Genomic DNA, 22111 nt, shown 5'->3' with positions numbered 1-22111 from the left:
CAATACATGCTAGTTGAAAAAAATGAATGACTGAGCTCTCATCCCAGCCCCCTTTCCCAGTGTCACAAGTTGGCTGTGACATTGCCCACTGATGTCCTCACAGACTGGCTTGAACCTGCCACCATCGTGCCAGCTCCCGGCAGCCCTGCCACTTCCACCTCCCTGCCAGGCTGGGGTGTCAAGGGCTCACAAAAGGCCTGGGTCATGTGCTCCCAACTGGCTGAGACAAGAATGGGTGAGGGTAAATCAAGGTTCTCTCTGGAAGGAAGTCCTGCCTTTGATCCAAAGATAGGTGCAGACTCCTCTCTGCCTCCAGGCTTCCCACGGCCAGGGCTTGCCTGGATTCAGAAGATCCTGGAGGTGAGAGATGAGCCTGTATGTCTGGTGAAGGAAGACCACCCCAGCTTCCCAATGCCGCTACTACAGAAGCAGAGTCACTAGGTGGTGAAGGACAGACAAATCCCTGTCTGAATCCCCAGCATCTCACCTTCCCCTCTCAATGCCTCCCCCTTTAAAGTCAGGCCCACTATGATCAAAACCAGACCCAACTCCCCTTGTCCTCATGAGCTTGCTGAACCACAGACAGTCTGGCATTTTCCAGGACAAGGGAGAGTGAAGGGAGTTGGCATTTGATGGGTGCCTGCTATATGTGCCAGGTGCTGGACTAGAGACTCAATAGATTGCCTCATTTAAGCATCCAACATTATTCATTTGGCATGAAACCTGATTAAAAAGTAAAACCAAAGGAAATGAACTAGGAAAATCCAAGGACATCTAAAGTCTCAGATTTATACTAACCAGTCCACATTGAGGGCACAGGCTCTGGCGGAGACAGATATGGGTTTGGCTTATTGTCTCAGTGTCTGAAGATGGAAACCATAATGCCCATCGCAGGGGCTCTGGTTAACCTGCCGAACAACCATGCAAAGGGCACAGGCAGCCCTGCCGCAAGTAGGGGAGCCCATTCTCTCTCATGTCTTGTCTCCCCGCAGTGCCCGAGCCCGTGCCTCTGGATCACCTCCTTCCCTTCCGGAGGAAAGGGCCCAGACACACACAGCTTGGCTGGGAGGTCAGGCTGAGTTCCTGGCCCAGGAAAGACACTCTTGAGTCTGTTGAAAGAAAGACTAATGTAGCCTGCACGCTCCTCCAGGTTTCCACCCGTAACCACAGCCCCGGCCCATCACCCCGGGAGCCCGGTCAATTTCCCCCTCCCTCTTTCTTCTTCCTCCAGCTAAGAAACCACTCTCTCTCCACTTAAACTCAGAGTCTCTGGTGAAGGGCCCGAGTGGTCTGGACAGCAGCCCGTCCAAAGTCTCCATGGTATTTCCGTCGTCCCGCGACTCTGGGTTCCCACGGAGAGGGGCTAGGTTCCCCTGCAGACTGCCAGGGCCCCGCTGTCCTCCACCTACCCCCAAAGTCACCCGTGGGTCCAGCCCCTGCGGGAGCACCGTCTCCACCGTGTGCTCTCACAGCACCCTTCCCTTCTCCTCAAGCAGAGACTGCAGTGCTGGTTAGAGAACTCCACCATCTGCCGGGTATACAGACAGCAGGCTGGCAAGCTGGTCCCTGGAGTGCCTGTTTCCTGGGGTCTTCTGGGGTCTTTCCCACAGCCTCATGCCAAGAAGATATGAAGCTTTAGTGAATCACATGGTCTCATTCTTTGGTCAGCAAATGTTTCTTGAGCGCCAGCTGTGTCCCAGCCATGGGCCAGGAATACAGCCATAAAAAAGACAGACAGCGCCTGCCCCCCGACGACCAGGGTAAAACCTTTACCAAAACATACCATAATCTTAGGTTAAAATTTAAACCCTAGACAAGGCAAAAAACATCTGGCTCTCGTCCAGGCACTGAAAGGTTGGTGGGACAGCCTCAGGATATCTGGTGACTTCAGAGCCTGTGCTTTTAACAGGGATTCATCCATGGCTTGGCTAGTGGCTCTGATATATCAGCCCCCATTTAGAAGAGGCCCACCTGGTTCAGGTAGAGACTGGGGGCTGCTCTGACCCTCTGCCCCCTCCACCCCCACCTCCCAAGCATGAACATCACTGGCTGGGGCTCTGGCCTGAGGAAGGAAGCCCGTGGCAGTGTGCCCGGATAGGCCGGGTTATGCTGCAGTAACAACCAGCCTCAGTCTTAGTGTCGTGTAGGACATAGCAGACTTGATATCTGACCAAAGCCGCATATCCATCATGAGTCTGCCGGGGGTCCTGGTCCACATCTTCTCATCCTTGAACCAGACTAAAGGAAGAGCATCTTGAATGTGGCCACTGTCCGTGGAAGAAAGAAAGAGCACTCTGCAGGGTTGCACATAAATAAGTGTTTGGGCCCATAAATTACACACGTGATATCCACTCAAAGCTACTGGCCAGCACTAGTCCTCCTGCCCCACCCAACCACAAGGGACCAGGAGGCACAAGCCCACCACGACCCAAAAAGTGAGAGCTGGACTTCTCAGTGAAGCGGCATGTGTCCGGCAGGTCTCCTAATGCCCAACATAACGCACTTCCGGCACCACCTCCACAGGTGTGCCCAGAACACTTGGGGCAGGGCAGAGCTCAGAGCCCTTTGCTCCCGCTAAGTCTAACCTCCTTCCGATGTTGCCTGACCCTGCAGGAGAGGTCCAAAGACTCCGTTTTTCCTCGGTGTGGTCTTAGAGGAGGATCCTTGCCTCCATCTCTTTCTCTTCATCCCCGAGTCTCGCATCCCTGAAGCAGACTTGCGGCTCATTCCCAATGGCTTTGCCCATCTTGCTTCCGGTATCTCAGCCAGGACTGGCAGGCCAGGGTGCTGGCCAAAGCTGGTGGCCCTAGAACCTTCATTTCTTCCACCTCCGCCTTGTTCTCTCCAGTTCTGTTTTTACAGAAGCTTCTAGAATAGTTTAGCCTGGTATCACCACAGCCCAACTAGGGGTTCTTGGCTGCCCTCTTTCCTGAGATGAGCCTTATCTCAGTGTCCCTGAGATTGCCCAGGAGTTCTGGGTGTCTCCTAGCACACACACCTCTGAAACACCCTCTGCTCTGTGTATGTCTTCCTCATGTGGACACGTAGCATGAAGTTTTGGCCGTGAGAGGTGACCGGTTCCCTGGGCTCTGATGGACCCGGTCTTCTGCAGACCAAACAACCTCAGAGGAGATTCATTTTCACCCTCCACTTCCGGCCCATGTCCTGTTTTATCATGACAGCTGCTCCTTGAGTCCTTTTGCAGGAAGCCTGTGTTCTGACCTTTGGCCCTGCCTCCTGCCTTTCTCTTCTCCCTGGGTGCTGACCAGGTCTTCCTCCTAGTCAGTAGGGCCTCTGAATCTCCATGAATGAGCAGGTGGACTTCCTGCGGGAGGGCGACAATTACCCATGCAGGGAAAGTGAACTGTCCTGTTTCCTCCAGAGCTCAGTCAGTCTGTCTGTAGTAAAGAGTGACTGGGAGCCTGCACACTGGGCCAGAGGAGCTGAACATCTTCCTGCCGTCTGGACCCAGAGTTCAGTCCCTGGGTTCCAACCTCTCCAACTCGGCCCAGGTATCTGGGGTGCCTTGGAGGCTGGACTCCCCAGCATGCCGGCTTCGCATTGGGCAGAGCCCTGTGTGCCGTCCCGGGAGCAAGCTCGCCTTCCGCGCCTTTGTTCTCATCCCCCAGGACTGGCTCCTCTCCCTCCATGGCTCACCCCTCCCCCTGCTTGTCTGATCGGTGCTCAGACTCATCCTTTCAGGCTGGCTTTCCTGAATCTCACCAGAGTGGGTGTGGGAGCCCTACGTGGTTCTCAGCTGGAAGAAAATTCCCCTCTCCAGCAGCCTTCCTAGCCTCTGCATCAGCCTCACTCTGCACCAGCCTCAGGGCTGGTCTTGGCCACATCAAAGATTGTGGGAGTCATCCTTTGTCCTCGTTTCCGGGTGCTGGGAAGCCTGTTTTGCCTTCATTGCCCAGCCAGGATCTATCCTGGGGTCTCTGGGGCCTTCTGTGCCAAGCACGTCCAATCCCATCATCGTCACCCCTTGTAAATGAACAAGGGAGAGACGGAGGCCCTTCCCAAGAGTCCAGCTCACGACTTCGAGCCCTCTCACCCTCCCCAAGCTACTGAGAGCACAGCCTCCTGCAGCAGGGCTTCTCCCTTCCTCAAGGTCTTCCATCTTTCTTTTGTCCAGGACAGTGGGTGGGAGGTGGGGCTGGGAACACAAGAGAGCACTCACATTTTCCTGGTTTCCATCTGTACAGAAACTGACATCCTTCCTTCTCCCCAGCCGACGGCAGGGTCAAGGATGTGTTCCTTCACAGCCTGCCCATGGGCCGTGGTTCCCAGAGATGACCAAGACAGGGGTTGTTATTTTTGCAGATATCAACGAATGCCGTCACCCTGGCACCTGCCCTGATGGGAAATGCGTCAACTCCCCCGGCTCCTACACTTGCCTGCCCTGCGAGGAGGGCTACAGGGGCCAGGGCGGGAGCTGTGTAGGTGAGGGCTGCCTGCCAAGGCACGGAGGGGGCTGTTTGGCCTGGGGACCCTGGGTTGAGCCCACACTTGGTGGTGGGGGGCGGGGGGAGGCGTGGGCAGAGGGAAATGGCTTGGAGGCTATTGTCTTTCGTGACCCAGCTGGGTTTCCAGATGACGCTGGGGATGAGGTGGGTGTGCTTCAGTTACTGGTGCTCTGCCCTCTGAATCAGCCAGGGTGGGGGGACCCTTAGGCTCCTTGGCCATATCCGTCCAGGAGCTACATACAACCCAAGGTTCCAGAGGCTTCTGTGGCTGGATTCTGCTAGGTAGGCTGAAGGTGCCATGTGTCTTTTGGAAGAGGCTGATGCCAGTGGTGTGGAGGAGGGGTCTTCTGCCCTCCTGGACCTCAAGAGCAACCTCTAACACCAATGCCTAAGAGAACGGCGGGAGCTCTTCTCTGGAGGTTGGGGTGGGGGGTGGGTTGCATGTCAGCCATAGGAGGAATGCGCTTTCCCTCAGCCCCCGCAGGAAGAAGGGCCCAGGGCTGGGGATGCCAGGAGGGACTGAGTCGTGAATAGAGACTTTGAGGCTCTGGAGAGGGCAGGCATTTCCCAGGCCTTTGGGACTGCCGCTCAACCGCCCATGCAGAACTTGGCCTCTCTCTGTGTTACCCACTCGCCCGCTGAAGCTGGTGGGTGGGCTGAGAACTTGGGGTCATACCCATTTGGTTGGCGGGGAGGAGACCAGAGAAGTTCAGACTCACTCTAAGGTGAGGCAGAAGTCTTAGACACTTGCCTCCAGGTGTCCTAAGATGGGCCAAACCAATCCCAGGACTGGGTGGGGAACCTGGCCCCCCCTTTTCTAGGAACTTGCAGGGTGCTCTGTGTCACTGGATGGAGCTGAAATCAGCTCAGGGATGGAAGTTAGTTCGGCGGGGGAAGGGCACCCAGCCTAGGTAGATGGGTCCAGGAGCAGGAATGACCTCTGGTCCTTCCCAGGGTGCTAGGGCCCCTTGGAATGCTGGTTCCCCGGCCTCACAATGGAGACACTTGGCCTGATGCTGGAGGCTGCGCGAGGGATAGGAGGCCAGCTTGGACTTCTCTCCCACAGATGTGAATGAGTGTCTGACCCCTGGGGTCTGCACCCACGGAACATGCATCAACCTGGAGGGCTCCTTTAGATGCTCCTGTGAGCAGGGCTACGAAGTCACCCCAGACGAGAAGGGCTGCCAAGGTACAAGGATCCAAAGCGCCCTTTGTCCTCCATGACACGTCCGCCTGCAGCTCCTTCCTTCTGGCCCACATCCCTGAGCTGACCCAACACAGCGCTGCTGCATAGACTATCTTTCCCCGACACCCCCCAACCCCACCCCACTCCTCCCTGTCAACCTCCGGCTAGCCTGGCATGTCTGTCCTGCAGAGAGCCCCACACAGAGCTCAATGGCCTGTTTCAGATGTCGACGAGTGTGCCATCCGGGCCTCATGCCCCACGGGCCTCTGTCTCAACACGGAGGGCTCCTTCACCTGCTCGGCCTGTGAGAGTGGGTACTGGGTGAATGAGGATGGCACCGCCTGCGAAGGTAACCCTGGGAAGGGAGGTGGCCAAGGGTGACTGAGAACACAGGCCGTCAGACCTCCCAAAGAACCCTCCGTTTGTCCTCTGGTTTGGGGTTGATGCTGGGGGTCTCCAGACTAGGCGAGAGGACTTTGTGAATGGACTTGAGCTTCTGTTTTCTCCATGAGGACAGAAAGAGAAGGGAGTCACAGAGACAAGAGGGAAGGAAGCTCATGGCCGAGCTGCCCCAAAAGCATCCCCGGGGAGAGGGTACAGGGGTGGCCTTGTAAGAGGCCCAGAGCCAGGGGCTCCCCTTCCCCGGGGGGCCCACAGAGTCCGGCAAGCTCAGAGAGGAAACCAGAGGCGCAGGGTGGTTCTGGCCTGGCCAGGTGGAGGGAGGCATCCCCGGGCCCGCCGGGTGACTGACTGGCTGACTGTCTGCCCTAGACCTAGACGAGTGCGCCTTTCCTGGAGTCTGCCCGTCTGGAGTCTGCACCAACACCGCCGGCTCCTTCTCCTGCAGGGACTGCGAGGCGGGCTACCAGCCCAGCGCCCTGGGCCACACCTGTGAAGGTGAGGGCCCCCGACAGGGAGCAGGAGACTAACCCTTCACCCTCAGAGAAGGGAGTTCGCCTCAGATGGTGGGGGAAGCCTATTCTCGCCCTCCCTCCCTAAACAGGCGTCAGAAAGGCGACTGCAGATCTGGGTCTAGGGAGCCAATGAGCCACTGGACCAAAGCTTCAGTGCTTGTCACAATCACGGGGACTTTGTTCGATCGACATGCGGCTTCCAGGCCTTGTCAGACTGGCTAAGTCTGTCTGTTGGGGATGGGGGTCTTGAGATCTGTTATCTAACAGGCTCTTCAAGAGTTCCTTATAAAGGCGGGTGCTGCGACATTATCCTAAAGACCCTGGCCGGTACCGGGCCATCTGTGAAAGAAAGCAAAAGTGTTAGCTGATCAGTCATGTCTGACTCTTTGTAACCCTACGGACTGTATGGACTGTAGCCTGCCAGGCTCCTGTCCATGGGATACTCCAGGCAAGACTACTGGAGTGGGTTGCCATTTCCTTCTCCAGGGGATCTTCCCACCCAGGGATCAAACCCAGGTCTCCTGCATTGGCAGCCGGATTCTTTACCAGGGAAAAGAATCTGAGCCACCAGGGAAGTCCCAGGGCAATCTGTAGGCCAATTTAAATAATCCACTTTCTGTTACCTCCTCAGGTTCTCTGTATCTGCTTCCTTGGCTTATTTCTCAGTTGTTTTCCTGTTGTTTCTGTAAAATCTCAGCCATGATGAGGGCAGTAGGGTTTGGCCACCTTAGGCCAGGGTTGCTGCTGGAAGAGACCAGGTGTTCCCTGGGTGGGCACAGTGTGGGAAGCGGGAGGCCAGGGGAGCCTGCCGGGCTGGGCTGGGGCAGGATGGAGGGAGCTGCATCCATCCTGCTCCCCAAAGGCTCCCTCGCCAGCTTCTCCCAGCTGTGCCAGTTTACAAGGGGATGGTGCTCCTATGGGTCCAGTCTCCTCTGGCAGACCTCTAGGTCCTCTGGAGACCTCCCTGTTGATCCTTGCCCTTGGGAGGTCTTCCCATCGGTTCCACCTCCCCACCCCACCCCTCCGTACTACCATCTCCTCGTGTGGCCCTGCAGATGTGGACGAGTGTGAAGACCCCCAGAGCAGCTGCCTGGGAGGCGAATGCAAGAACACGGCTGGCTCCTACCAGTGCCTCTGTCCCCCGGGCTTCCAGCTGGCCAATGGCACGGTGTGTGAGGGTGAGTGGCTCAGGTCTCCCTGGCTGGGGACGGGGTGGGGCGGAGGGTTTCCCTATGCCGTGCGCTCTCCGGGGAACGTTGCCCCCCTCCCGGGGGAGACACCACCTGCTCATCTGCCCGCAGATGTGGACGAGTGTGTGGGCGAGGAGTACTGCGCACCGCGCGGCGAGTGCCTCAACAGCCACGGGTCCTTCTTCTGTCTCTGTGCTGACGGCTTCGTCAGTGCAGACGGGGGCACCAGCTGCCAAGGTGAGAAGCCGGCAGCAGGGGCCATTAGGGGTCATCCCACGTACTCACAAAACGCTCGCGGTCCACCTGGGGTGGGAAGATGGGAGGCTGAGGGATGAGGTTGGGAGCCAGGTGTCAGGGAGGATCTCTGGAACCCTCCTCCAGGGCCTGTCCACGATGCGTACAGCAGGTGCCTTCACCCTCTGCCCTGCCTGGTTCCAGGGCTCCATGCTCAATGGCGCCTCTGGCTTCCAGCTCTGGTCTCTCGCTCAGATCTTCCAGCCCTTTTCTACTTCGAGCCACTCCCTGGCCCTCCTCTGGGCGAAACTGCCCAGGGCCCTGGGGACCCATGGCTGGCCCTGCTGACAAACGTCTCTATTCTAGATGTGGACGAGTGTGCAGTCACTGACCGGTGTCTCGGGGGCCAGTGTGTCAACACCGACGGCTCCTTCAACTGTGTGTGTGAGACTGGCTTCCAGCCCTCCCCAGAGAGCGGGGAGTGTGTGGGTAAGGGCTCCAGGGGCTAAGCAGACAGGGCTCTGCCCCATGTCAACAGACAGACACCTCCACCCTGCCAGCTCCTCAGCTCCCTGGGGCCAGGAACCCCAGCTTCGAGCACTTTCCATAGATTAATTATCCAATGGATAATGTCTTTATTCAGCCTCTTCTGACTCAGGGATTGCCCCCAGGATGTCCTTGTGCTGTAGCAGAGCACACAATCTAGTTTTTTAAAAGCCAAATGGATGCAATAGACATTTACACCACCTGGGTTCAGTGCCTTTTGCTGGGACAAATGGACAGTTATGGATAATCTTGAAACTAAGCAAGGGAGACATATGAAGACAGCTCTCCATAATACACTTTGGGAAAGGTTTTATATAGAGAGAAGTCGACACTGTTCTGCTGTGGAGGGCAGGGTGCAGGGGGAAAGGAGTGTCACAGAGGCTGAGAGCTCTCCTGGACAATCAGGCCTGCGGCTCAGGGGAAAGGGTCCTGAACTTGATGTTTTGGGGTTGAAATGAGCATAGTGGTTTGGAACCAATCAAGAACCTCAGAAGTTGAGGGGCACGACCTTGTCATGCCAGAGAGATGGGGTCAGGGTAGTGACCTGGCCACTTCTGTCCCCTCTCCTGGCCCTGGGGACAGACATTGACGAGTGCGAGGACCTCGGAGAACCGATATGCGGGGCCTGGAGGTGTGAGAACAGCCCTGGCTCCTACCGCTGTGTCCTGGGCTGCCAGCCTGGCTTCCACATGGCCCCGACAGGAGACTGCATTGGTGAGTGGGGAGGGGGCGTGCGGGCTGGGAGGCCGAGGACAACATCTACTTTTCACGTACCTAGCTAGAAACGATTTTTGCAGCTGTTTGTGTGTTTTCCACGGAGCAGTGCTTACACAAAAATTGAGGAGGACTGTTTAGTTTAGTTTTCTCACCCTGTGTTCAGAAGTTAGTGTTCAGAGACCTTGGTGTTAATGAGCCAGATAAATAAGTATTCCCAGCGAGTAGAGAGCACAGCCTACACTGTAGCCCGCCCTGTCCCGCAGACATAGACGAGTGTGCCAACGACACTGTGTGTGGGAGCCATGGCTTCTGCGACAACACCGACGGCTCCTTCCGCTGCCTCTGTGACCAGGGCTTCGAGACCTCGCCCTCCGGCTGGGACTGCGTTGGTGAGAAGCCTGTGGCCTAGCCAGCTCTGAGCCAGGGAAGGGAAGGCTCTCGGGCCCTTGACCCCGTCTCCACAGATCTTGGCTGCCCTGCATAGAGGGGCCCTAGGGCCCTCCTCCTGAAAGGTTCAGGGTCACGTGGGCTCCACTTGGAGCCCTCAACACAGAGTGACAAGGAAGGGGGATTTCAGCTCCCCCTACAGAGGATGAGTTGGTTGGATGGCATCCACCGACTCGACGGACATGAGTTTGAATAAAACTCCGGGAGTTGGTGATGGACAGGGAGGCCTGGCGTGCTGCAGTCCATGGGGTCGCAGAGTCAGACATGACTGAGTGACTGAACTGAACTGAACTACAGGGGACCTCGGGCTTCCCAGGTGGCTCAGTGGTAAAGACCCCACCTGCCAATGCAGGAGATGTAGGAGACGTGGGTCCGATCCCTGGGCTGGGAAGATCCCTTGGAGTAGGAAATGGCAACCAACTCCAGTATTCTTGCCTGGAGGATTCCCATGGATAGCGGAGCCTGGTGGGCCTCAGTCCATGGGGTCACAAAGAGTGGCACCCGATTGCCCAGTGGAGCACACACACACACCCACTGGGGCATCGTGGACAGGTTGATCAGGGAAGCAAGGCCGCCCTTCTACCAGCAGGGGGAGCAAGCACACTAGTGAAGGTGCCACCTTTTCCCAGAGACTCAAGGGTTCAAGAGGCACGTTTGGGGAATGTGCAGGAGGAAGCCTTCCTCCTTGTCCATTTATGGGCCCTTTTCTGCCACCCTTCTCCCTCCCTTCCCATCCCCTCTGCTCACCTGGTCCTCCTTCCTTCGAAGTCATACCCACTTCCCGCTCTTCCCCAGGCCCTAGCCTGTTTCTTTGGGGGTTGGGCGGGGGGTGGCAAGGATGAGATGGGGATCTGCCCGCGGGGCTGGAGGCAGGGGCAGGGGCCTGGGCCTCTCCCTCGCCCGCGAGCCGGTCCTCCTGTCTGGCAGACGTGAACGAGTGTGAGCTCATGCTGGCGGTGTGCGGGGCGGCGCTCTGCGAGAACGTGGAGGGCTCTTTCCTGTGCCTCTGCGCCAGCGACCTGGAGGAGTACGACGCTCAGGAGGGCCGCTGCCGCCCGCGAGGGGCTGGAGGTGAGCCCTGCGCCCCACCCTCACAGTGCACTCTCCCCCCCACCCCCCCTCCTCGCTGTCTGGCGTACACAGTGCTTCCGCTGCTCCAGCTGCAGGGCTGCGACGACCCTACAGGAGGCTCTAGAAGCTCTAATGCCAACTGGGGGGAGGGGGCAAGGAGCTCAGATTGAGCCTTGGTTGTTATTGTTCAGTCGCCAAGTCTGAGGTCACTCTTCGTGACCCCATGGACTGCAGCACAACAGGCTTCCCTGTCCCTCACCATCTGAGCCTTGGAGGGACCCTCAGTCAAACCCCAGGAAGCTTTTGGGTGAGGGAGGCCCAGGAACTGAGCTAAGCTCCACTCTCCCGTCCCACTCCACTCCAGAGCTGCCGGTTTCAAACTCTCAGCCCAGGACTAGGATTCAGCTGGCCTTCTCTGACTTGGGGGAAAGCTAGCAGGACCTGGAACAAGGAAGGGTGGGCGGGGCAGGGGTACAGTGTGACACAGAGGAATGGAACGGTGTACCATACCATGCTCGTATGGTGTGATGTGCCGGGGACTGGGGCCACCTCACTGCAGGGGAGGAAGGCAGGATTGTATCTTGGAAAGAGCAGGGGTGTGGCACCAGAGGAACTGGGGTCACTTCCCTGCTCTGCCACTAGGTGGCCCCTGCAAGTCACCTAGCTTCTCTAAACCTCAACTGCCTCTTCTATAAAAGAAAGCTGATGATAATAAGCTCTTCATAAGGCTTATCAAGTGAGATAGTAAAAGTACACTGTACTTTATAAATGTTTAAAATTTAAATAAATTCAAAGGCCAGGGTGCCCCAGGGGGCTATGAACAGATGTTAACAAGGGGCGTCTGTCACACACAGGTCCGAGTGTCCCTGAGGCCCGGCCAGGGGCACACCCACCAGGCCCTGTCCGCATGGAATGCTACTCTGGACAGAAGGACCAGACGCCCTGCTCCAGCCTTCTGGGCCGGAACACCACGCAGGCCGAGTGCTGCTGCACCCAGGGCACCGGCTGGGGAGATGCCTGTGACCTGTGCCCAGATGAGGACTCAGGTAAGGCCCCCAAGGGTCCCAGGTCCTCTCAGAGTCGGCTCTGCAGGGCGACACAAAACGAAGTAGGGGGTGGTGTGCAGAGTCTTTCTCTCTCTGAGCTTGGATGCCTCCCTGCACAGTCGAGTTCAGCGAGATCTGCCCTAGTGGGAAAGGCTACATCCCTGTGGAAGGAGCCTGGATGTTTGGACAGACCACGTACACAGGTAACCTCCCCAAGACCCTCTTCCCCAAACGCCACTCACCTCAGTGGGCCTGGCCTGGTCCCCCAGGAGGCCTCTGCATGCAGGCTTCGCCTCTCCGGTTGCTTCTAACCTTCCTGTCCCAAGGCTACAGATCTACAGATCTTTAGCTGGAAGTTCTGACCTGAGCTCCTCCTGGATTGTCCCGGCAACCCCACTTTGGTTTCTCTGCTCCCCACGAGGCTGAGTTCTCCAGGAACAAGCTATGATGCCTTGACTAACCCACTCCCAGGGCACAGGGACAGAGGCCAGAGGCAGCTGCTGATCTCCCTGGCCCCACTTACAGAGCCAGAAACTTTGGGGAACTCATCCTCAGAAAGGGTGGTTTGGGTATGGACTTATACCTGAAACTGGAAAAGGAAACAGCAGAAACGGAAATGGTTCTCCTTGAGTGCTTATTATGTGCCAAGCACTATTTTAAGCACCTCACATGTATTAGCATCTCAACCCTCATAACAACTCTACAAGGTTAAGGAGTAGGAGCCACATTTTCTAGGTAGGGAACTGAAGCAAGGGACAACCTAAGCAATTGGCCCAATGTCACCTGCCCCATCAAGTGGCAAGGCTGGGATTTGGCCCCAGTCAGTCTGGCTTTTGGAGAAGGCAATGGCACCCCACTCCAGTACTCTTGCCTGGAAAATCCCATGGACGGAGGAGCCTGGTAGGCTGCAGTCCATGGGGTCGCTAAGAGTCAGACACGACTGAGCGACTTCACTTTCACTTTTCACTTTCATGCACTGGAGAAGGAAATGGCAACCCACTCCAGTATTCTTGCCTGGAGAATCCCAGGGACAGGGGAGCCTGGTGCCATCTATGGGGTCGCATAGAGTCGGACACGACTGAAGCGACTTAGCAGCAGCAGCAACAGTCTAGCTTTGGAGCCCCTAGATCTAAGGACTGCCTCATCCCGCGTCTCGCCTTGCCCTCACTCAGCTCTGCCCTCCCACAGATGCCGACGAGTGTGTGATGTTCGGGCCCGGGCTCTGCCGGAACGGCCGGTGTCTCAACACGGTGCCTGGCTACATCTGCCTGTGCAACCCTGGCTACCACTACAATGCCGCCAGCAGGAAGTGTGAGGGTGAGGATGCCCGCCACCCCTCCCCACCCCGGGGCCCACAGCTGAATGCTGCCCCACCCCTCTGCCAGGCAGCCCATTTCTGGCTGGAAGTGTCCCCCCTTCCCCAGGGAGGACGCCCGCTGCAGCGGGGGGCAGGGGGGCCTAATGGCAAGCCATCCTTGGGCTGGGGCCTTCCAGGCTGGGCGGGAGGTGGGGGGGCCGTTATCAGTTACGAGAAACCCCCATTCCCTGAAGGCGGCAGTGGGTGGGCACAGCGCGTGGGCACTGCCCCCGACGTTCCTCCCCGTCTCCCTGCCTCCCAGATCACGACGAGTGCCAGGACATGGCCTGTGAGAATGGGGAGTGTGTGAACACGGAAGGCTCCTTCCACTGCTTCTGCAGCCCACCCCTCACCCTGGACCTCAGCCAGCAGCGCTGTGTGAACAGCACCAGTGGTGTGGGTCAGTGGGGGTGGGGGTGGGGGGGCAGCAGGGGGAGCAGACCGGGGCTGGGGAGGCTCACGTGCCCTGTGCCCCCAGAGGACCTGCCTGACCACGACATCCACATGGACATCTGCTGGAAGAGAGTCACCAATTACGTGTGCAGCCATCCCCTGCACGGCCGCCGCACCACCTACACCGAGTGCTGCTGTCAGGATGGCGAGGCCTGGAGCCAGCAGTGTGCTCTGTGCCCCCCCAGGAGCTCTGGTGAGAAGGCGGGGACGCCGCAGAGCTGGGCCCCCAGGGTAGGGGATATCCTCACCTTGGAAAGGGGCGGGGGACTTCAGAAAGGAGTAGGGCAAGTCACGGGCCTGCCTTCCCTCCCTCTTGTTTGGGGATGGATGCTGTGGGGCAGAGCAGGGTGGGGAGAGGAACTCGGGGCAGTGGTCCCAGCACCTCCCTCTGTTCTTGAGTCGGAAAACAGCACCCCGGGCCTCAGCTCCCAAGAGCCCGGGCCCAGCTTCCTCTCTCCCTCCTGCTCCTGACAGAGGTCTACGCTCAGCTCTGCAATGTGGCCCGGATCGAAGCCGAGCGGGAGGCCGGGATCCACTTCCGGCCCGGCTATGAGTACGGCCCGGGGCCGGATGACCTGCACTATAGCCTCTACGGCCCAGACGGGGTCCCCTTCTACAACTACCTGGGCCCCGAGGACGCCATCCCCGAGCCACTCTTCCCCAGCACGGCTGGCCGCCCAGGGGACCGCATACCGCTCCCTGAGCCTCCCCTGCAGCCCTCAGAACTCCAGCCCCACTATGTGGCCAGCCACCCAGGTCTGTGTTGCTGCAAAAACGGGGAAGAGGTGGGCTCTGAAGCAGTTTCACTTCCATCTTCTCCATCTGCTCATCACTGTCAGCAGGGTGAGGACAGGAAAGGGAAAAACCCACCCAGCCCTTTCACGGGTCACCCAAGGGACAGGTGCAAACAACCCCCTCTGACGGACTAACTAACACAGGGGACACTAAGACGTACAGGACACCATCCCAACCTCAAAGCTGCTCGTGGGAGCTGAGAGAGGGGCCAGCAGCACACTCCTCCCACACCACGTACAGTGTGCAGAACACGCTGCTCTACAGGTTCAAACCTGTGACCCCAAGTGGGAATTGTTGTTGTTCAGTCACTAAGTCATCTCTGGCTCTTTGTGACCCCATGGACTGCAGCACACCAGGCTTCCCTGTCCTTCATTATCTCCCTGAGTTTGCTCAAACTCATGTCCATTGAGTCGGTGATGCCATCCAACCATCTCATCCTCTGCCATCCCCTTCTCCTCCTGCCTTCAATCTTTTCCCAACATCAGGGTCTTTTTCCAGTGAGTCAAGCTCTTCGCATCAGGTGGCCAAAGTATTGGAGCTTCAGCTTCAGCATCAGTTCTTCCAATGAATATTCAGGGTTGATTTCCTGTAGGATTGACTGGTTTGACCTCCTTGCTACCCAAGGGACTCTCAAGAGTCTTCTCCAGCACCACAGTTTGAAATGGGAATTAAGGATTTCTAACCCCTTTAAAGGCCCACTGTGGTGACCTGGTTCGTAAGTGGCAATGACCCCAGCACTCAGGACTTGGATTCTAATAAGGAAGTCGGGCTTGGCATCTGTGCAGTGGTGCTTGCCACGGGCACAGCCACAGTATCAGACTGATCAAAACTACACTGAGGTTAGGAGGAGGGTCTTTTCCAGGGGAGGCGAGTTACTTAGAGAAAGAAGAGGGTTAGGCAGAACTAGGAGCAGTTTTGCTTTATGGTGAGTGAGGGTTGTCCCTTTTGCTACCAGTCCTGTCCACCCCCAAAAAGCTATGTGAAGATTTTACCGTAACATCCTGCCACTAACCACAACAAAGTCAAAACTATACAGAGATACCGAAGTGCTCAGGATCCCTGGTGTTGTGAAAGCAGTGAGTCCCTACCTCCCTGGAGCCTCATTTAAAGCAAGCATGTTTCCCCATCTAAAAATGACACATAATTATTTTTTACGGGTATTGCCTTTTGTCTCACCATCTTTCTGTGACAGTGTTATAACCCTCCCCACCCCAGGAGTTCATTAGGCTCCTCTGAGCAGAGGGCAAGGGCCCCAGGGTGGGGTATGAGACCTCAGCCCCCCTGGCTCTCTGACTCCCTCCTCCCAGAGCACCAGGCTGGCTTCGAAGGGCTCCAGGCAGAGGAGTGCGGCATCCTGAATGGCTGTGAGAATGGCCGCTGCGTGCGCGTGCGCGAGGGCTACACCTGTGACTGCTTCGAAGGCTTCCAGCTGGACACGGCCCACATGGCCTGTGTGGGTAGGTCTGGAATCAAGAGTGCTAATGCCCGGGGGCAGGACGGCCCTGCTGGATCCATGTGGAATAGTCAGACTGGCCCACTGCTCACTTAGGGATGCCTGACTTGGCCTAGGTGGCAGACCCACTGCTGCCTGCTAGCGGCCCTGCTGGGCACCAAGCCAGGTGGTGAGAGCTCCAAAGGTCTACCACTGTGATTAGAAAGCCCTTTCCATGGAGGTTCCTAGATAGAAGAGAGGCAGGGGCGAGACAGCATGGTCACAGTATGGGTTCACGACCCCTGGCTTTGTGTCCGTGAGTTGCTTCCTTTCGGGCATCCTTTGGCTGCCACACGGACGATTCCGCTGTGGGGCAGTGCTCAGGGCTTACTGACCAGAGGGGCACCGGGGGCAGCAGGCCATAGGCACGTGGGCTCCCTACAGCTCTCTCCTCCCTCTCCTCCTCTTAGATGTGAATGAGTGTGATGACCTGAATGGGCCTGCTGCGCTCTGTGTCCATGGTCACTGCGAGAACACGGAGGGCTCCTACCGCTGCCACTGCCTCCCGGGTTATGTGGCTGAGGCAGGCCCCCCACACTGCACTGCTAAGGAGTAGCAGAGACGGGTCGAGTGTGGGCAGTTACCTGGAAATGGGCCCTGGCCACAGGCGGGGCCTTGAGGAAGCTTTCCTAGCTGGGGAGATGCCATGAAGACACCGGCCGGAGGCCCTGCGGCCCAGCTCCCAGCCAGCCTCGCCTGCTTTTCATCTCCCCCAGCTTCGGCTCTTGCTGTGTGAGCATCTGTCACGGCCTCCACACCACCATGCCCTTGCTTGGCTCAAACACCACCAAGTGCTTTAATGCTTCAACCACTGGCCACGAGGCCCAGTCTGCCATCTGTCCGGGCCTTGCCATGGGATGCTGATCAAAGGACGGCCCTCAACCAGCCCCTCAAGCTGTGCAAACTTGCAAGGTCCTTCGGCCTCACGCTGTACATACCCCTTCTCTAGACATGACCCACGTATCATCCTGATGCTTCTACACCTGGATCGGAGGCCACACCTGCCCTGGAATGGCCCTTCAGAATCTATCAAGTGAAAAAGGATGGGGCGGGGCGTGGGAGAGGAGTTTGGGGAGTGATTGTCACCACTCAGCCAGTCTGAGTGGCTGAGGGCCAGATTTAGCCACGTCTCCACCCTGTTGCCAGTTTTGTGGCCCTGGAGAGGGGCAGAAGATGCCCTCATCTCGGAGAAGCAAGACTGATACTAGCTTGCTAGTAAGAGACGCATATGAAGGGGAGCAAGGAGCCTGAGAGAGCAGCAACAGGACAATATTTAAAAAAAAAACAAAACGGGGAGTTGATGAGAAAGGGGGCACCACGGCTTTATACAGATCTAAAGAAAATAATCAGTAGCTTCAGGTAAATAACCATTCAGTCTACCCAGCGATAGCTCCTGTGCACCACAGCAAGGGCTGCCCCGAGACAGGGTGCCTATCTCCGAAGACCTCCATTAAATACATACTGCTTCTTATAGGACACAAGTCTCTCCAGGGTTCTCCTTTTGTGGACACCTGTTGGATGTGCTAAAAATAAAGAGGTCCGTTTTCGAGCTTCTGAAATACAGTGTAATCCTGTTTAGGAGAAGCCAGGTTCCCTGTGTTGTTCCCTCTCTCTACTCAGAGTCATCTGCCCTCTTTCCCCTTCATACAATGGCTGGCTGGCATCCCACTGAGTTTACAAGTAGAGACTCACTCCAGCCTGGGCTAGCAGGGAGTTTAGAACCACGGTGGAATAAAGAAATGTACATTTCTGGGCTATTCTGGTTTTGTTTTTATTTCATATTAAACCAAATTTCTTTACCACGTTGACTGAGTCTGAACGTTAGAGATGAGACTGTGCTTACCCCCTCATCAGCTCTCCCAACATGACTGGGTTCCAACAGGAGAAGCTTCTTTCCCCTTCTGAGGCAAGGCAAGATCTGACTTTGCATTTCTCTGATGAATGGCGATGTAAATGAACAAGGCTCCGTGTGCCTGAAGATGTGGAGATGAATCCTCTTTTCTTAATTGAATCTGTCCTGTCCTACTTGCTGCTCTGATTGTCAGCCATCACGTGATAACTTATTGAACGCTTGCTATGTGCCAGGCCTGTGTTGAACGCTGTACACAAATTTCATTTAATCATCCAACAATCCTTACGATTTTGATTCCCAATTTACAGATGGGGAACTTGGACTTACAAAGCTTAAATAATCTGCTCTAGGTCACTACACTAGTTGAGATGTTTTCAGCAGACAAAAATATATAGTTCTTAAACATATGAAAATATTCTGACCTTCATTCATAATAAAAAGAAATGCACATGAAAACTATACCTAGACACTTTTTTAAACTATTAGGTTGGTAAAAATTTAAATGTTTGTTAAAACGTTGAGTTGGCAAGCATCTGTGGGAAAGCAGTACACTCACACACATAGCTGACAGGAATATATTCTGATACAACTTCTGAAGAGGATGGCAATGTCTTTCAAAATTATAAAAGCACTTATTCTTTAAATCAGTCATTCCACTTCTCGGAATTTAAATTTAACCTTCAGATATAGTCTCACCAAATGTAAAATGACGTATGTAAGGGGTTATTTATTTTAGCATTATTTGTAATAGCAAAAGGTTAGAAACAATGCATTGCCATGGAGCACCCCCCCCAAAAAAAAAAATAAAAACGGGGGTGGGTGCTCTAAATGCCTGGATAAGATATCCAAAGCAGATTAAGGGAAGAGGAAGGTAGCACAGCAAAGTGAAACATATGCTGCTATTGCCGTCTGTCTAAAGAGGAGGAGAAGAGAAGCGGGTATGTGCTAGCCTCATCTCCGCTACTCCACCTCACACCTCACGTTTCAGAGAGCTCACCCTTCCTCGGTGTACCCTTCAGGCACTGCATCTTAACTGCTGCTCCCATGGCCCTACCTCCCAAGCCCCGCACTCCTGTCCCCCTTCCAGGGATGTTTCCATGCTGGTACACATATTTCCTTGTGTTAGAAACACAAATATTAATAGCACACCATGCGTGCTGTTCTGCACTTTTCTGCTTCTTTTCACGTCATATACTTGCACATAAAGGACTGCCTCAGTCTATTTTATAACTGTATACTTCTCCACTGAATAGACAAATCATAATTTATTTAATCAGCCTATTAATGGGTGTTTCCATTGTTTTCTATCTTTTGCTATTATAAATAATGCTACGATGAATATTCCTGTGCATATGTTACTTCATATTGTATCTATGGGGTTATATCTGTGGGGTAAATTCTTAGAAACAATGGTAGTTGACGGGAAGGGCAACAGGTGGATGCGCACAGGACTGGGAGACTCTTCACTGTATCCCCATTTGTGTCTTTTCGAATTTTGTACTGTGTCTTACCTATTCAAAAATAAAATATTTTTAAATACAGCTGCTGGACATAGACTGCTTAAATGTTCCCTCTCTTTATATATTCATCTGTTTTACAATTAAAGCCAGATGATAACTGTTTCAACACTTCTTAAATCAAATTTCCTTTAAACATCCTGGTGGCATTTCTCTGGAGAAATGGCAAACAGGGATTTTAAAAGGCAATCATAAACATCGAGGCTGCTGCTGCTGCTGCTGCTAAGTCGCTTCAGTCATTTCCGACTCTGTGCGATCCCAGAGACGGCAGCCCACCAGGCTCCCCCATCCCTGGGATTCTCCAGGCAGGAACACTGGAGTGGGTTGCCATTTCCTTCTCCAATGCATGAAAGTGAAAAGTCAAAGTGAAGTCGCTCAGTCATGTCCGACTCTTAGTGACCCCATGGACTGCAGCCTACCAGGCTCCTCTGTCCATGGATTTTCCAGGCAAGAGTGCTGGAGTGGGGTGCCATTGCCTTCTCCGATGCTAGATACCTACAAAAGTGGAGGAGTTTCCTGCATTTGAGACAGACATGCAAAGCCATGTTGCAAGGGACACTTAGACCCCGCCCACTGAAGGGTGTCAGTTCAGGGCCCTGAGTTCAGGGGAGGGCTACCCCTCCCAGCACTGACCATCAGTGCTGCCCACTTCCCTGTACAGGATGTCACAGCCAAACTCTGACCCTTCTCTTATGCTTTACAACGAAAGACCAAAAGAATGGGGCGCAATTCTCGGAAGAAAAAGAAGAGTATCTTCTTGGACACCTACTTCAGTAGTCCTTCCTAGTCTCTTATCCCGGAATCCCCTGTAACTGGTCAACATTTCCATACACAGAGACTAAGGGCAGGTGGGACACCTACAGTTAACAGCCAACAACATGAAGACTCACAACATAAAACAAGGAAGGGTCTCATGCCTTCAGTTCCTGCACAATTGTTTGGCTACAACGGTGGGGCATGCTACCCCAGGCATCACTAGCTCATGAAGGTAAATAAAACCAATTCTACAATAAATGGGGTCTTGATAACCTCCCCTCAAAGTAACGGGGAGGCAAAAAATCTTCCAACTGATCCCGGAAAAGTGTAACATTTACCTAAATGAACTGCACAGTGAACAAAACTTGTGAAAATGTCTGCTGGCTTTTACAGCCTGCCAGGAAGAGGGCATCTGGTCAGAAAGGCCTGCAGAAGATCCTAAACCTATTTTACCATCACTGTTTATTTCAAGCCAATTGCCCACTGTCCCCTTGATGCCATTATCTCCTCATGCCCTGTGTTCTTAAAATTTCTACATCGCCCTCCTCCAGTGGAGACCTCTTGTCACCACCTCAGGCTTCCCTATGAAGCTTTCCCAATGTGATGAAGTAAGCTGATTTCTCCCAAACCCACTTTTTCTAAACACAAAATTCAATTCTTCTATTCATAGGAGGTATTTATACAGTCTTTGGAAGAGATCCTGTTCTTGCCTAACTGACCACTAGAACTTAATGGTTTATGGAGTAACTAAAGCTTAGCTATGTTTGTGCTAACCCACAAAAAGATCAGAGAAGAGGTTTAACACTTAAAATGTAACAAAATCTCTTCTCAAGGAGGATGAAAGGACTTAGTCTATGCTGAAAACCTTATTAGGCCCAGGTATTGGCAGCCACTTTCAATGGCTTAGTAAACACAGATGCTTCCACACACTGCTTTCTGACTTTTTCCATGGCAATTTGCTAAGAAAAAAACCTGCTCAGGTTTCTGAGTGACCTTTTGTGTCTGTATACACTGCAGACACACGATAGGTTTGTTCTAAGTCCTAGGTTTTCCCACATTGAAAATGTAAGTAAGTTTCTGTCTCAGATTCTGTATTTCTATTTTTCTTATGGATAATTCTTTTATTGAATGACCTTAATTAAGTCTAGAAAAGTTTCAATCCATTCCAGAATGCAAAATTTGCTGATACGAACTTTTAGGCTCTCAAAGAAAAGATGAGTTTAACCAGTAGCCCTTACAGAGTCAGCTTGGTTGTGGTTTCCCCAACGTTAGCAGTTGTTAATCATTTGTCATGGTGGTGCTTTTTACCTTTTCCTTTAGTTGTCTGTTGCCACAATGGCACCCCACTCCAGTACTTTTGCCTGGAAAATCCCATGGACGGAGGAGCCTGGTAGGCTGCAGTCCATGGGGTCGCTAGGATTGGACACGACTGAGCAACTTCACTTTGACTTTTCACTTTCATGCATTGGAGAAGGAAATGGCAGCCCACTCCAGTGTTCTTCCCTGGAGAATCCCAGGGACAGGGAAGCCTGGTGGGCTGCCATCTATGGGGTCGCACAGAGTCGGACACGACTGAAGTGACTTAGCAGCAGCAGCATGCAGTTCTGGCTGCCCCAACACAGTCACATACATACTATGGTTGTTTCTAGCTCCTTAGCCTATTTAAGTACTATACCCAAACAAGTACTTTAAAATTCATTGGAATTTGTGGCTAAAAAGCTCTTCTTTCAGAGACTCTGAAGGAAGGTTACCAAATTTAACAAATAAAAATACAGGATACCCAATTAAATCTGAATTTCAGATAAACAACAAATAATTTTTACTATTTGCAGAGACACACTTATACTAAAAATTATTTTCTGTTTGTCTAAAATTCAAATTTAAATGGGCCCCCTGCATTTTATAGTCCAAACTGGAAAAAAAAAAAAATCCAAGTGTCTATTATCTATATCAACAAAGGGACAACTTCCAGCTATACAATGAGACCAGAAACATTTCACACCATAAGATAAATAAAGCAACATATTCTAAAAAGATTCAGTCACTAAATCAGCAAAGAATCACGAAATGTC

The 22111-nt window shown here is 54.1% G+C and overlaps 1 protein-coding gene across 3 annotated transcripts in view; it reads left to right on the top strand.

Annotated features, from left to right (window-relative positions):
- The window catches only part of LTBP2 (latent transforming growth factor beta binding protein 2), a 109759-nt gene extending 90452 nt beyond the window's left edge, over positions 1 to 19307 (top strand). The window contains exons 19-36 of one of the 3 annotated variants that reach the window (XM_019969234.2): positions 4324 to 4443; positions 5533 to 5655; positions 5876 to 6001; positions 6424 to 6549; positions 7622 to 7744; positions 7868 to 7993; positions 8357 to 8479; positions 9119 to 9250; positions 9517 to 9642; positions 10628 to 10771; positions 11626 to 11817; positions 11937 to 12020; positions 13006 to 13134; positions 13437 to 13568; positions 13653 to 13820; positions 14102 to 14470; positions 15730 to 15879; positions 16325 to 19307. In XM_019969234.2, coding sequence (XP_019824793.2) covers positions 4324 to 4443; positions 5533 to 5655; positions 5876 to 6001; positions 6424 to 6549; positions 7622 to 7744; positions 7868 to 7993; positions 8357 to 8479; positions 9119 to 9250; positions 9517 to 9642; positions 10628 to 10771; positions 11626 to 11817; positions 11937 to 12020; positions 13006 to 13134; positions 13437 to 13568; positions 13653 to 13820; positions 14102 to 14470; positions 15730 to 15879; positions 16325 to 16470 — 2639 coding nt within the window. In that variant the 3' untranslated portion in view covers positions 16471 to 19307. Of the gene's footprint in view, positions 1 to 4323; positions 4444 to 5532; positions 5656 to 5875; positions 6002 to 6423; positions 6550 to 7621; positions 7745 to 7867; positions 7994 to 8356; positions 8480 to 9118; positions 9251 to 9516; positions 9643 to 10627; positions 10772 to 11625; positions 11818 to 11936; positions 12021 to 13005; positions 13135 to 13436; positions 13575 to 13652; positions 13821 to 14101; positions 14471 to 15729; positions 15880 to 16324 lie in introns of all 3 variants that reach the window. The other 2 variants (XM_019969233.2, XM_019969235.2) reach the window with 2 other exon arrangements.
- Positions 19308 to 22111: the final 2804 nt, after the last annotated feature.

The sequence above is a fragment of the Bos indicus genome, chromosome 10 (assembly GCF_029378745.1).
Source record: "Bos indicus isolate NIAB-ARS_2022 breed Sahiwal x Tharparkar chromosome 10, NIAB-ARS_B.indTharparkar_mat_pri_1.0, whole genome shotgun sequence".
Lineage (NCBI taxonomy): Eukaryota > Metazoa > Chordata > Mammalia > Artiodactyla > Bovidae > Bos > Bos indicus.
This window is presented reverse-complemented; position numbering and strand designations above follow the sequence as displayed.